This window comes from Arvicola amphibius, chromosome 14 (genome assembly GCF_903992535.2).
Source record: "Arvicola amphibius chromosome 14, mArvAmp1.2, whole genome shotgun sequence".
Taxonomy (NCBI): Eukaryota; Metazoa; Chordata; class Mammalia; order Rodentia; family Cricetidae; genus Arvicola; species Arvicola amphibius.
The window spans coordinates 21,890,553-21,905,053 of NC_052060.1; the positions used below are offsets into that span (position 1 = coordinate 21,890,553).

The window sequence follows — 14,501 nt, forward strand, 5'->3', positions numbered from 1 at the left end:
TTTAGGTCTTCACCAGATGTTTCTAGCTTTTTTTACTTTTTCTTAAACAATAAAATAAACTCCTATGTAATTTGCAAAAGTAGCAAGGAAGCTTTAAGCAAAACAATATTCCAGACTGCATGAGAGCAGCCGACCATGTGAGCCGAGCTGCTCACAGGCACTGGGTATTGTTGTGGCTTCCCTTCATGGAGTTCAAGAGAAAGAAGACTCCTTGCTAATGAACATAGTGAGTGTGTTTCTCTGCTTTGATTGACAACTTACATAGGTGATAAGGTTGTTTTTCTAATGTGCTTTACCCTTCCCATAATGCATCTCATATCTTATGCATACCCAATTACACACAGGCACAGACAACAAGGAAGAGTTTCTCCCTAAGGGTTCACTTTAATATTCAGTTTTTCTTTGTTATCATGGAACCAAACAAAGTACATCTACCCTTGGATCAGGAAATATTAGGACAATGTTTGAACAGAGCTGTTCATGTTTTATTCTTGTTCTATGCTTACTCCCTTGTTTCAGAAGGATGTATTCATGAGCTTGATGCAGGCGGACTTCTCTGATACTAGTGGGTTGTTAGGTACACATGTTAGATGCAAATAGCACTCTAAAGATGCCAAGTAAATTATGATAATATGACTGTGTACATAGAACAGACTAAGTAAATTCCCATGTTATTAAACTGTTTTGTGTGCTTTTCTGTCTCATTTTGTTATAAAAACTACCAAATTGTTTTTTATAACAGATAACATATTGCTTATATTAAAAGAAAAGCCTTAATCATGTTTCGATATCTAAATACATTGTTTAAACAAATGAGTATTCAACCAAAGAAACTAGAAATGTAGAAAAGGAAAAGATCTCCTGAGTAAAGTGGGAGCATGGGGACCTTGGGAGAAGGTTGAAGGGAAGGGAAGAGGCAGGCAGGGGGGCAGAGAAAAATGTAGATTTCAATAAAAATCTATAAAAAAGAGGAAATAAAAATATAATGATACATCAAACTAAAGATTAATTCAAAACTGAATGGAATAAATCAGAAGAATATATAATTCAATATATTTTTATTATTCCATAGTTCATGTAATATTTTATAACCTGGTAAAGTATCACTTGGAAAAGTGATACCTGGATAATAGATATAATAGGTTCAAATAAACTAAGTAAATGAAACCCACGAAATGTGCTCTGATATAAAACATTTAAAATCAAAATCATGCTATAAATTATGTAATAATACTAAAGCTCATAAGCCTAGTGTTAGTTGTCCTCAAAACAGTTGATACATTAAATATGTTCAGTTTCATTATTAAGAATAAAGCATGGTTGGGAAGTGGGCTGGAGAACAACAGGGGGCAGAAGGAGAGGTGGGGGGAGAACAGTGGATAGAATTTAAATAAATTAAAAATAAATTAAACATTTTAAAAAGAAATAAAATTTGATTAATTAAAAATACAATTATCTATGACCTATAAATAAAAGGACTCCAGTGGTGTTTGTAATATACATTTCAAAATGTCTTCAAAACATACAAAAAACAGAGTCATATTCAAGGAGAATATCTAGTAAGTGGTTCCAGAAAACACTAATAGAAAAGTAACACAGTGTTTATGTCAGTGAATATTGTGTGTAAATATATTATAATAATTATTTTTATTTTTTGAATTTGTAATTGCATCATATCTAACATTTCTTTTATTCCCTTCATTCCCTCCATGTATCCCTTCCTCTCCCTTAAATCCATGACCATTTTCTTTAATTATATATAGAAATGTAACATGCATATATTTCTAAATATGTACCTACAACCTGCTCACTCACTCTAACATTACTTGCATGTACATGATTTCAGGACTGACCACTTGGTGTTTGGCTGTCTGAAAAAGACATAACAATGACAGCAATGAGCACACTAACATGGAAGGAGGAACCTCACAGGGCCTCAATTCTAGAGAAAACTACAAGCCAAATGATTGTTTTTCCTATTCTAAAATATTATTTTACATGGGAGGGGTGAGCTAATGACATTCCAGGGAAATACTTTTTCAAATGTTTCTCCAAATAAAAATATATGAGGTCCTCTTAACATTTAAATTTAGTCTTTTCAAATAAAATTCATTCATTAAAAGTGTAAAATTGAAGAAGCACAAGAGTCCACATGTACAACACACGCATGCATGCACACACGCGCACACACACGCACACCTACACACACACACACTTTGAATCAGGCTGCAACTGCTTCTTCGTGTGGTGACTGTTTACAGTTGGTCTATTTTCTATGCAATGCCTCCTTAGCTTTGGACACATTTTCCCCTAGATAAACATAAAAGTGCATCCTAATTAGACTTCACTGGGGTGGTTTGAATTACTTCATCCATTCACAAAAACAGATAGAAAAACGATTACCTTGGGAGATGAACAGAATGATAGTTTAGGTTACCATGGTGATTTTTAGTTTGGGGTTAGATTTCATGGAATTTTCAACCACCCAGCCTCAGAGCCAGGACATTAGTGATATTCATGAGCAAGCTGTTTATTTTAGTGCCATTGCGGCTGCATTTCTGCTTTTATTTCTTAAAATATTTTTTCTAACAGTATTCTACCTGCAAAATAGCTTAAGACACTACTGAATTATTTAAGAGCAGAAATAATTTTTGTTCAATATTGTAAGGTTATTGTCTTCCTTTACATTTATAGACTATTTGTTAGGAACATGACTCCTCAACTAAGGAATTGCATGTATTTCTAACCCATTATTTATATGTAGACCATCATTTATTTCTTGAGAATAGTCTATATAAATGACCTGTAGATGTTTACATGATGTCATTACAAGCACATCATTTGAATACCTATTTATTAGATGCTTTCCTCCAACTTCAAGGTGCCTGTAGACGATATGCATGGCTCTTCCCACTAAAGAATTAGAATCTATTGTATGGATTCTGTAACATGTAGCTGGAGTTTTCTCCCCCCTCCCCTGACAGTCTTTAAATGGCAACTCTGAGGCTTAACATTAATTGCAAGCTGCTTGACCTGTTAAGTCATGCTTATTATTAACTAGCTCTTATGATTGAAATTAGCCATTTTCTATTAGGCTCATGACTTCTTGCCTCACATCTTGGTACCCCAGGAGCTACTGGTATCTCCCCTACTCTATCTTCTTTCTTTCTGTATCACTGGTTGGATTTCCCACCTGTCTCTATTCTGCCTGGATATTAGCCAAATAATCTTCTTTATTAACCAATGGTAACACTACGTATTCACAGCATATTGAGAGATATCCCACTTCATTTACCCTTTTCTGTCCAAACAAAAAGAAAGGTTTTAATTTTATTATTTTATTTCATTACTTTTAAAAATACCAATCCAAATTCCTACTTTCTCCCCTCCTCTCACTCCCCTCCCACTCCCTCCACACACCCTTCACCCACCCTCTTCCAAACTTAAGAGAGGGCAAGGCACCCTGCTTTGTGGAAAGTCAAAGGCCCAAAGGTAATACTAAAATTGCACATAAAAATAGTTATCAAGAAAGAATTACAGTTATATTATTTAGTCTATCTGTATTTGGTGAATTTAAAGAAAATACTTTATCATATAGCCTATCTTTGTGAGTCTAAAGTTTTATCAAATTTATCTTTTATCATAACTAATGAAAACTTTAAATATACTTGTCTAGTCCTCAACTCGATCAAAGACCCTAAAAGACATATTACCTTGAATAAACTGTAAATACATTTTAAGCAACTTCCAAAATTCCAAAAATAACAGAGATATCTCATTGCCTAGACAGTATCCCAAAGTTCTTCTGCAATATTAGGACATCCATTTTCAGCCTATAGGCCTAGAGTATCTGGAAAATTTCTCAGTGAAGCAGAAAATTTGAAACTGTTGCACTGATAGTGGCCTTTTGTCAACCAATTTCCTTTGTGTCCTCCAGAATGTCTGGCCACTTCTTTTGTGAAGCAGGAACCATGAGGACCATCCCATACTGTTTCAACAAAGTTTGATAATCATTTTCCTTTGGTCCTACATATCCAGTTCATACAGCATACATACAATCAAGCAGTTCAGGCAAGAGTAGTTTCTTGTCCAAACAGCTAGCCTTGTCACGTCACAAAAGAACTCCGTAAGGAGTTTCTTGGATTCCCATCTTCCTCTTGAAGTATATTGTAGTGCCAGTATTTAAAAACATTCTTCATTTAAAACATTGAAAAGAGGGGCAAACTCCACAGGAGTGGGACTGAACCAGCCATATAGGACAATAGGGGCCTGAGGAAGCAAGCTCCATGGGAGCAGAAGGAGCTAATCCAGTCTCAGGAGCCAATCCAGTCCCTGGACACTGACAGATCAGGATTGAGCCTGGGACCTGGTCCAGAGTCAGCGATCTCCACCCGAACAGATACAGTGGAGTAACTGCTGAGCCAGTGAGAGAGAGACAGACCTCTGAGGATCTGGACGTGAATCTGGGATTTTCATGGAAGTAGACCTAAGCCAGGACGCCTGTGGGTCTAGGCATGAGTCTAAGACCTCGCAGGAACTAGGCCTGAGCCATGACTTCTGCCAGTCTGGGCATGAATCTGGGATCTCCAAGGGAGTATTCAGGAACCAGAGATCTGCAGGGCCAGACATGAGTCTTGGACCTCAGAGGAAGTAGGCCTGAGCCAGGACCTCTGTGGGTCTGGGCATCGGTCTAGGACATCAAAGGGAATATGGAGGAACCTGGAACCTCTGTGGGTCCAAGTTTAAGTCTGGGACTTCTGAGGGAGAAAGCCTGAGCCAGGTCCTCTGTGCTTGTGGGCACACCCAAGCCTGGGAACTCCAAGGCAGTAGATCAGAGCCAGAAACCTTTGCAGGATCAACTCCAAGCCAGGGACTTCTGCAGGAGGGGATCTAGACCAAGATGTACAGAAACAGGTCAAAGGTAGTAGGCTAGGCCAAAGTAAGCCTGAGATAGCAAACTCTAAGTGAGCAGAGAAAAGCACAGAACACTGAGCTATCTCCAGTTACACGGAGTAACATGGAGAATTTTGGCATTGACTATACCACAAGGAACAACCATATGAGCTTTGGATTCACTGGCACCTAGAAGATTATTCAACAAACTGTCAGACAGCCTCAACCACACCTTTTAGAGGAAAAGATGGGTAGAAAAAGTAAGAATACATGCAACACCACAAAGAGCAACACAACACCAGGAAATCCTAAAGATTCTACAACAGCAAGACCTGAACAACCAAATATAGATGAAACAGAAGAAAATGACTTAAAAATTAACTCAAGAGAATGTTTGAACTCTTAAAGAGGTAATGAGAAATTCCCTTAAAGAAATGGAGGAAAAGTCAAACAAAAAATTGGAAGATATCAGCAAGTCCCTTAAAGAAAATAGAAAACACTATTCTGAGTGAGGTAACCCAGACCCAAAAAGATGAACATGGGATGTACTCACTCATAATCGGTTTCTAGCCATAATTAAAGAACATCGAGCCTATAAATTTGGGATCCTTGAGAAGATAATAAGAAGGTGAACTCCCAAAAAAAGATATAGTAATCCTCCTGGATATTGGAAGTAGACACGATCGCCAGGCAAAATTGGGAACTTGAGGGTTGGGCAAGACTGGGCCAAGGGAAGATGGGGAGAGAAAAGTGTGAAGGGGAGAACGGGGGGAGCTCGGAGGAATGGGGTGCTTGGGATATAGGAAGGGTGGATATGGGAGCAGGGAAGCATATATCTTAATTTAAGGAGCTACCTGAGGGTTGTCAAGAGACTTGACCCTAGAGGGGTTCCCAGGTTTCCAGGGAGATGCCCCCAGTTAGTTCCTTGGGCAGCTGAGGAGAGGGAGCCTGAAAGGCCAGTTCCTATAGCCATACTGATGAATTTCTTGCATATCACCATAGAACCTCCACCTGACGATAGATGAAGAAAATGACAGAGCCCCACATTGGAGCACCGGACTGAGCTCCCAAGGTCCTGATGAGGAGCAGAAGGAGAGAGAACATGAGAAAGAAAGTCAGGACCGTGAGGGAACAACCATCTGGCGACAGATGGGGAAGGTGACTGAGCCCCACATTGGAGCACTGGACTGAGCTCCCAAGGTCCTGATGATGAGCAGAAGGAGCGAGAACATGAGGGAGAAAGTCAGGAACGAGAGGGGTGCGTTCACTCATGGAGACGGTGGGACAGAACTAATGGGAGATCACCAACTCCAGTTGGAATGGGACTGATGGATCATGCGACCAAACCCGTCTCTCTGAATGTGGCCAACAGCGGGGGCTGACTGAGAAGCAAAGGACAATGGCTCTGGGCTCTGATTCTTCTGCATGGACGGGCTCTGTGGGAGCCTTCTCAGCTTGGTCGATCACCTTCCTGGACCTGGGGGGAGTTGGGAGGACCTTGGTCTTAGCATAGAGTGGGGAACCCTGATGGCTCCTTGGCCTTGAGAGGGAGGGAGGGGAGGTATGGGTGGAGGGGAGGGAAGGGAAGGGGGAGAAGGAGGGTAGGGAAGGGGGAGGAGGATGGGAGGGAGGGGGGAGGAGGAGGGAAGGAGATGGAAATTTTTAATAATAAAATAAAGGAAAAAAAAGAAAAAAAAAAAGAAAACCCAAAAAATGAAATCAAACATATGAAAGAAACTATTCAAGACCTGAAAACTGAAATAGAGACAATAAAGAAAACACAAGCTGAGGGAATTATCTAAACAGAAATCATGAGAAAACAGTCAGGAACCACAAATGCAAACATGAATAGCAGAATACAAGAGATGGAAGAGAGAATCTCAAGCACTGAAGATACAATAGAGGAAATAAACTCATCAGTTAAAAAAATCATTAAAACTAACAAAAGCTTAACCCAAAATATCCAAAAAATATGGGACACCATGAAAGGGTCAAATCTAAGAATAATAGGTATAGAAGAAGGAAAAGTTCAACTTAAAAGCACAGAAAATATATTTAACAAAATCATAGAAGAAAACTTTCCCAAACTAAAGAAAGATATTCCTATGAAGATGCAAGAAGCTTACACAACACAAAATAGACTGGATCCAAAAAAGTCCTCTCACCAATAATAATCAAAACATTAAACATACAACGTAAAGAAAGAATATTAAGAACTGCAAAGTAACATATAAATGTAGACCTATCAGAATTACACCTGATTTCTCACCGGAGACAATGAAAGTCAGAAGGTCATGGTCAAGCGTTATGCAGATATTAAGAGACCACAGATGCCATTCCAGACTACATTACCCAGCAAAACTTCCAATCAACATAGGACAAAACAAAATATTCCATGACAAAACTAGATTTCACCAATACAGCCCTACACAAAATACTAGAAGGAACACTCCAACCCAAGGAAGTTGGCTACACCAACAAAAACACAGACAATTGAAGGTCTCATAGCAACATATCCCAAAGAAACGGAAAATGCACAAATTAACATCACCAAGAATGAAAACTAAATCATCTCTTGCAGTATTTTTCACATTCTGGTGGCTACCTAGGCCAGGGGTCTTTAAAGGTTGCTGTACTGAAATTCCCACTCTCTAGATTATAAAGAAATGAGCAGAATAAACTTCTGTTGTTTATAACTTAGCCATTCTATGGTAATATTCATATCAGAAGAAAAATGAGGCAAGACATTGTGGAGAGATGATTGAAGATTAAATTGCTTGCCTTTATTGCAGTTTATTAAAACGTATTTGAATTAACCAAACTTTAAAAATGAAAAAAAAATCTCATATCTTAATGAATATATTGAGAAAATCATTTTATATTCTTATTTAAATTACTCTAGGTGAACCCATGTTCAAATCCATTAAGTACTGCATAGTACCTTAGGATCTCACACATACTTGACTTACTAGTATACAATGGTACCCGAGGAGCACAACGTCATAAAAGTAAATTTTTTTATAATTTTGATTTTTATTAGAGAATATATCTAAAATACATTATCCATTAAGTTATGATATACTCTGTATCACAACTATACCAATTTTACACTTTATTTGCATCTCTAAAATTCAAGTCACTAAGTTACAACATAATTCAAATTTAAGATAACATTGCTACAAATATATAAGCATATTAAAAGTTTTTTTCTCTAATATAACATCTTGAAACAGTGAACATTTATATAATTTATAATCATAAAACTGTAACTATTTTACCTGATTTGTTTAAATTATCTCAGTTTGTCTCATGATATGGACTTATAACCAGTCATTCTAGTTTCCTATGTTTTAAAAATAGCATTTTAACAAACAAGCCTGAGTACTCATTATCCTATGGCTGTGAAGAAAGGCAAGAAACCACATCTGTCTTTTGCATTAAATTGCTATGACTGATTGGGTGTGCCATAAGTCAGCTACTACCACACTTCCACCATGGGAGACACCTGAGTCTTCTTCACATTTGATTAATAAGCGCAACAGGTGAGAGATGCAAAGGTGGTATCCAAATCACCAAGGTAGAATTGTGCTCAGCTACAGAGAGGCGGCCACACTTCTATTGTTTGGACTCCCGCTACAAGACCATTTTATTTAAAGGATGCTTTGATCTTTCTGTTCTTCAGTGGTTGAGCTGGGCGCCAGTTGTCCACCATTGGTTCTTCAGGTTCCCCCTCTGTGTTGAAGTTCAGTCCACGGAACTGAGACATCTGCTCACTGCTGATGGTGATGGGTTCCTTGAGCACGATCCAGGTTACACATTCCAGCAGAGGCGGAGTGGTCAGAGAGCCAGGGTACGTCCAGTATTCAAAGTTTCCAGGAAGAAGGGAGCAAGGATCAAAGTTAGTGAAGGCAGCACTCTTCCTTTTTGTTTTAATGGCACTCAGGACATCAAGAACTTTCTGAAGGCCTTGTGTAGCAGGTCCAACCTTCAAAAAGATACCCAAAACAGCCAGTCCATCTGGTTGCTGTGCAGCTTTCCCAAAATCACCATATTTGGTGTTCCAGTGAACCAAGTGAAGCTCTGCAGCATATTTTGTTTTGTTCACAGTGTGCTCAGAGCCATGCCCATCGGATGAGCCCCAATGAAAGTGAAATTGGATCAATCTGTAGGTGCCATTGAGGGGTCCTCCTTTCAGCACTGAACAGTCCTGGGAATCATCAAACACAACGTTGAAGGAGTGGCCATTGTTGAGAATCTTCTTGGAAGTAGCTTGATCATAGCATACACTCAGAGGCCGGAGGGCAGGGTCATACTGGGCAGTCTTGGTGTCAATGTCAACCGGGGACTGCCACTCTCCATTTGCAATGGGGAAGTCTTTATACCAGTGATCTGGTCTGTTGTGCCCGCTGTATCCCCAGTGGTGGGATATGGTTGCGCCAGTGCTTGGGGCAGAGCAGCAGCTGTCCTCTCTCTAGCGGTCTGGCAGTGTGTCAAAAGTAAATTTTTTAAACTGGCAATATACAAACAGAAACAACTATCATGCAGTCAATAAACAGGTTTCATACTAATAAAAAGGAACTTGAAAATGTTGATGACTTTCAGTTAATTATGCTTACTTGAACGTGTTACATAGTTAAAATAAAGCCACGTAAGTTAAGTGATTTCTCTGAAAAAATACTTTATAAACTATTGGTTACAACCAATCACCTTACATTGCTGAGATTTATGTATTCAAGCATGGGAAACTAAGAAATAAGTTGGTACCAGGGAATGTGCTATAGCTTTGATAGGCTTGACTATGTTGGTTTTTAGAAAAATATGGAAGATTTGGGAACTTTGGACTGGGAAAGCAGCTGAACATTTAAGCAAGAATTAATGGGCCATGTTAGTATGAACTTGGAAGAATGTCGTGCCTAAAATAAAATGGACTATGTAAGTAGGCTTCAAGAGGATTCAAAAGGGAACAACAGTAACACCTGTAGGAAAGACCCTTCTTGTGTTATTTTAGCAAAGACTCGGGCTGATTCTGCATTAACTTTCATGCCAGAGATGTCAAGAAAGCCTAATATTGACTCTGTTGAAGTGATTATTGGCAATAATTCTTTTACAGGTCTACAATGAAAATTAAAAAAAACAAAATAAAAACATGCAGTTGAAAAAAAGAAAAAGAAGGATCATGAAATGTGACGTTAGAGTTAAGACTTGTCTTGAATTGATGAGACTATTAAAAAGAGCCATGATGTGAACTGAAATAAATGAAAGGGAGTACTCCTGGAACTACTCCACCCAGCTAATCTTCCAACTTGCACATGGTAATTTCTGCTCCTAAACAACACCAAATCAAACCCTCTATGAAAGCTATTCAAGGGTGAGAGGGACCACTCAACTTGATAGACAAACATGACAGTGTCATGCATGAGCTTCAGAATTTAAAGACATTAAGTATTCTGTGACTAAATGGGATGAGGAATATTACTCTATGGATAGGAAAAGTCGCTGAGGCCAGGCATATGGAAGAGGTCCTTGAAGGGAAGTTTGGAGAAGTCATTGCATACAACTATAAAAGTGGACTCAGAGTGGGATTGAAGACCCAAAAATGTTAGAGATGCCAGCACCGTGGTATATATGAAAAGGAGAGGTTAGCATAAGAGTGGAGGTAACCTGTTGTAAGAGGCTGCCTGTTCATTTCCCAGCTGCCCAGACTCCCGAAATAATCACACAAAATCGTGTTATTTGCAATACCGTTTGGCCAATAGCTTAAGCATATTTCTGGCTAACTCATATCCTATACTAACCTATCTCTATTAATCTGTGTATTGCCACATGGCTGTGGCTTACCAGGTAAAATTCTATCTGGTTGGTGTCTGTCTCCAGTGGGAGCTACATGGCTTCTCCCTGACTCTGCCTTCTTCCTCTTAGCATTCAGTTTAGTTTTCCTCACCTAGCTAAGTTCTGTCCTGCTATAGCCCCAAAGCAGTTTCTTTCTTCATTAATGGTAATCACAGCATATGGAGGGGAATCCCACATCAATAACCTGTAAGAGGATTATTTTGCTAGCATCAAGCAAGAATGGGAAAGCTATCTGTGCCCTTTGGCATCAGATATAGAATTTGCTCTGCTAGATTCGAATCTCCTGTAAAGTTTCAGTCTTGACTTTCTAGCATATCCTGGCTGGGGTACCACTCTTACCCTTTGGAATGATAATATATATTCTGAGCCATTACATGTTGAAAGCATATAATTTGCCATTTGATTTTTATAGGGAATCATACTTACAAGACTGCCTTGAGTCTTAGAAGATACTTGAATTTGGGGCTTTAAAATGGTGTTAAGGCTCTAAAAGAGTATGGTAGCTTTCTTTTCATTATGTCATGGACATGAGCCTGTGGGCTCAGGGAGTGGAAGGCAATGGTTTGAATGAGAATGGTTCTTCTTTAAATACTTGGTCACCAATTGGTGAAACTGTTGGAAAGTTTTAGGAGGTGTGGTCACTTGTAGAAGATTGGTCACTCAGGATGAGCTTTGAAGTTTCAAAGTATTCTCAGTCCTTTTTCTCTCTGACTCATGACTGTGGAGCTAGATGTGAGTTCTCAGCTGTCTTTTGCTCTGCCATCTCTTGTTGACTCTAATCCTTTGGCGCCATAATCTAACCAAGTGTTTTGGGTTATGAGTTGCCTCAGTCATGATGATTTGAATAGCATGCAAAAGCATTTGAGTCCCTGGTAAAGATCTTTTTGCTGTATCATGACATTACAGAATGGTAAATTAGCATAGATGATACCTGGAAGTTTGTCAGGGACCATTTTCCTAAGGATAGATTTGACAGGGACCATTGTCTTTACAGGGATAGCAGAGGTCATTGCCCTAAGGATGTTTACGGAGATCCCACCCCTCATCCCACTATCTTGAGAGCTATCCGTTAAAGGAACCCACCCCTTACTCCAATGCTAATGGATCACATCTGTTAATGGAACCCACCCCTTACTCCAATGTTAATGAATCACATGCTTCGGCTTACACCAGGTGCTGGCTGATGACCTTCAGTTACCCCGGCAGAGTTCCTGCCTATACCTACCTCCACCCCATTCAAGGGTATATAAGCTGTAACTTTCACCCCAATAAACGGAGACCTTGACAATAGAATCTTGCTTGGTCTCCATTCCTCTTCTTCAGCCCATGTCTTGCAGGTTAGCGCCCCTTCAGAGGACCCTGAATAGCTGACCCTGCCGGCGGGGTTACATGGAAGCAATATACCAAATAGGGCATGGCTTAAGCACATTATAATGATAGCTAATGCATTTCTGCAATAAGCATGTCATTTCATTTATGAAAATAAAGCTTTCATGATTTAATTTCCTCTTAATTACATTGCAATGACAATGAAATTTCAACATAAATTTTGAGGAGAAGCACCATAACAGTTGTGGTATGAGTTGATTAGGAATTGGATTTCAAGTGGTTTTTGTGGGGAGGCGGAGAAGGAACTCAGTTGCAATACAATATTTATAATGGGGACTACACCTCGGTGGTTGCTTTGCCTAAAATATTACCTCATCACAAATAGTGGGGCTATTTATAAAGTCCTAAGAATCTAATGTATTATGACATATGAATAACAAAGATTTTGGCAGAAGAAACAATAAAAGTCAATATTGGCATGAATTTTTTTTAAAAGGAAAAGAGAATAGCTGATTTTTCTAGAACAACAGGGCAATTCTTCAGCTGATGAGCTGTATTTAATAATATAGAAAGATAGATTCAGGACGGGCAATGAAAAGATGGCAAGGACTCAGAAATACTGACTCATGTTGTCACTGAAACATGAAGATGTTGCCTGGCAAGTAAGGAGTGTTCTTTAATTATATCTCATTTCAAGTTGGGTGCCCAGTTTCTCCTTTTAAGTTAAACTACTTTAGACTTTTTTTTAAAAAAAGATTTTCTCAATTTTTCATGTTACTATGGAAACCTTCACATCCTTTCAAAGGTGACTTTTCTTTAGGACTAATAGATTTCATAGAATTGGAACACTTTATCTAAGGTGGGTCAATTAATTCTACCATAGACTATGTGTTTGGGCACTAGGGAAGTCGAGTCTTTTCACACAGGTGAAAGGGTGACAGTCATCTCTGGAGATTGTGCAGCCATTATTCTTCTGCTTACGAGAAGGACTGCAGTGAGAAAGTAGAATAATAGTGACCTGCAGGGAAGGATGGCTACGATGGACCAGTTTTCAACCAGCTTCACTGGATGGATTACAGAGGGCCCAGATACGTACGTTAACTATACCTAGGTGTGTCTGTAGAGTGTCTCCAGAAGATAAATATTTGACACAATATAATGTAAGCAAATTGTCTTTTCTAATGTTAACAGGAATAATAAAGAATTAGCATCCACTCCTCTTGACTCTAGGTTGTCATTAGATCAGCTCTATAAATCTGACTTATACGGTAGATTGCCTGGGGTTTGGGCCTTTAGACACGATCTACATCTTGACTACAGGCTGCCTTGAGTTTCCAGTTTAGAAACAAAAGCTAGTCTAATTTCTCAATTTCTGTATTTGCTCAAACCAATATTGATCACAATTCTGTCTCCTGTACAGTTCCTGTTGTTTTAGACAACAATGTTTATTTTCTTAAGCTTTTCTTGCTCTATCAAATATGACTAATACTAATTATGTCAAAGTAAACTCTATTTTTTAAAAATAATTCTTAATATTTTATAAAATATTTATGAAAGAAGACTATAACAATTATCCATGAGTAATATTTAAATGTTCCTTGTACCATGTGGCTATTTATATGAAAACCCTGAAGTCTGTAATGTTGCTTATTCTAACACAGATTTGGAGATGGAATTTGGTGACCAATTTATTCAAGACCAGCTCTGAGAAAAATGGAGGAGCCCTCTCTGTCTAAAATAACCAATTTTAAGGGTTGAAGGAAGACAAAAGGATTCTATGGAGCATGAAAGGTTACCCGAGACCATGTGTGGGGGTTCCCAAAATAAATGGAGATTTTGCTTATCAGAGTCATCTCATTCTCTTATTCTTTCAGGGTCACATGACTCTCATTCTCCTGAGGTTAGCTTTTCTGTTTTCATATTAGATAAAAAATATGAATATTGGGCCGGGCGGTGGTGGCGCACGCCTTTAATCCCAGCACTCGGGAGGCAGAGGCAGGCGGATCTCTGTGAGTTCGAGGCCAGCCTGGTCTACAAGAGCTAGTTCCAGGACAGGCTCCAAAGCCACAGAGAAACCCTGTCTCGAAAAATCAAAAAAAAATATGAATATTGGGCCAGGGCAAAGAAGATTTTTGAACAGCATCTCATGAAAAAGATAGGTTTTTAAAGTTCCAGAAAAGATCTTGGAAGAAGTACAAAAGCCCCAAATTCAACAGCACGCAGTCCAATTCTGTTCCAAAATATCTAAGCTAATGAGTTTGTTTGGGTTGTTGCTGTGGACATTTAACTATACTTTAGAGTTTCAGTCCTTCCATGGATCAACCTGCACTGGTATATTCTGTCGATCATTTACTCCATAAGAAAACAAAACAAAGCCCAGGCTGCTTTGTAATGAGTAGAGGTGCTTGTATAGGTGTGGAGCAGAGAAG

General features: G+C 38.9%; 1 protein-coding gene across 1 annotated transcript in view; it reads right to left on the minus strand.

The window, feature by feature from the left end:
• Positions 1-8,495: 8,495 nt before the first annotated feature.
• The window catches only part of LOC119800670 (carbonic anhydrase 2-like), a 43,861-nt gene continuing 37,855 nt past the window's right edge, over positions 8,496-14,501 (minus strand). Inside the window, exon 5 of the mRNA XM_042054137.1 lies at positions 8,496-9,364. Coding sequence (XP_041910071.1) covers positions 8,540-9,364 — 825 coding nt within the window. The 3' untranslated portion in view covers positions 8,496-8,539. The remainder of the gene's footprint in view (positions 9,365-14,501) is intronic.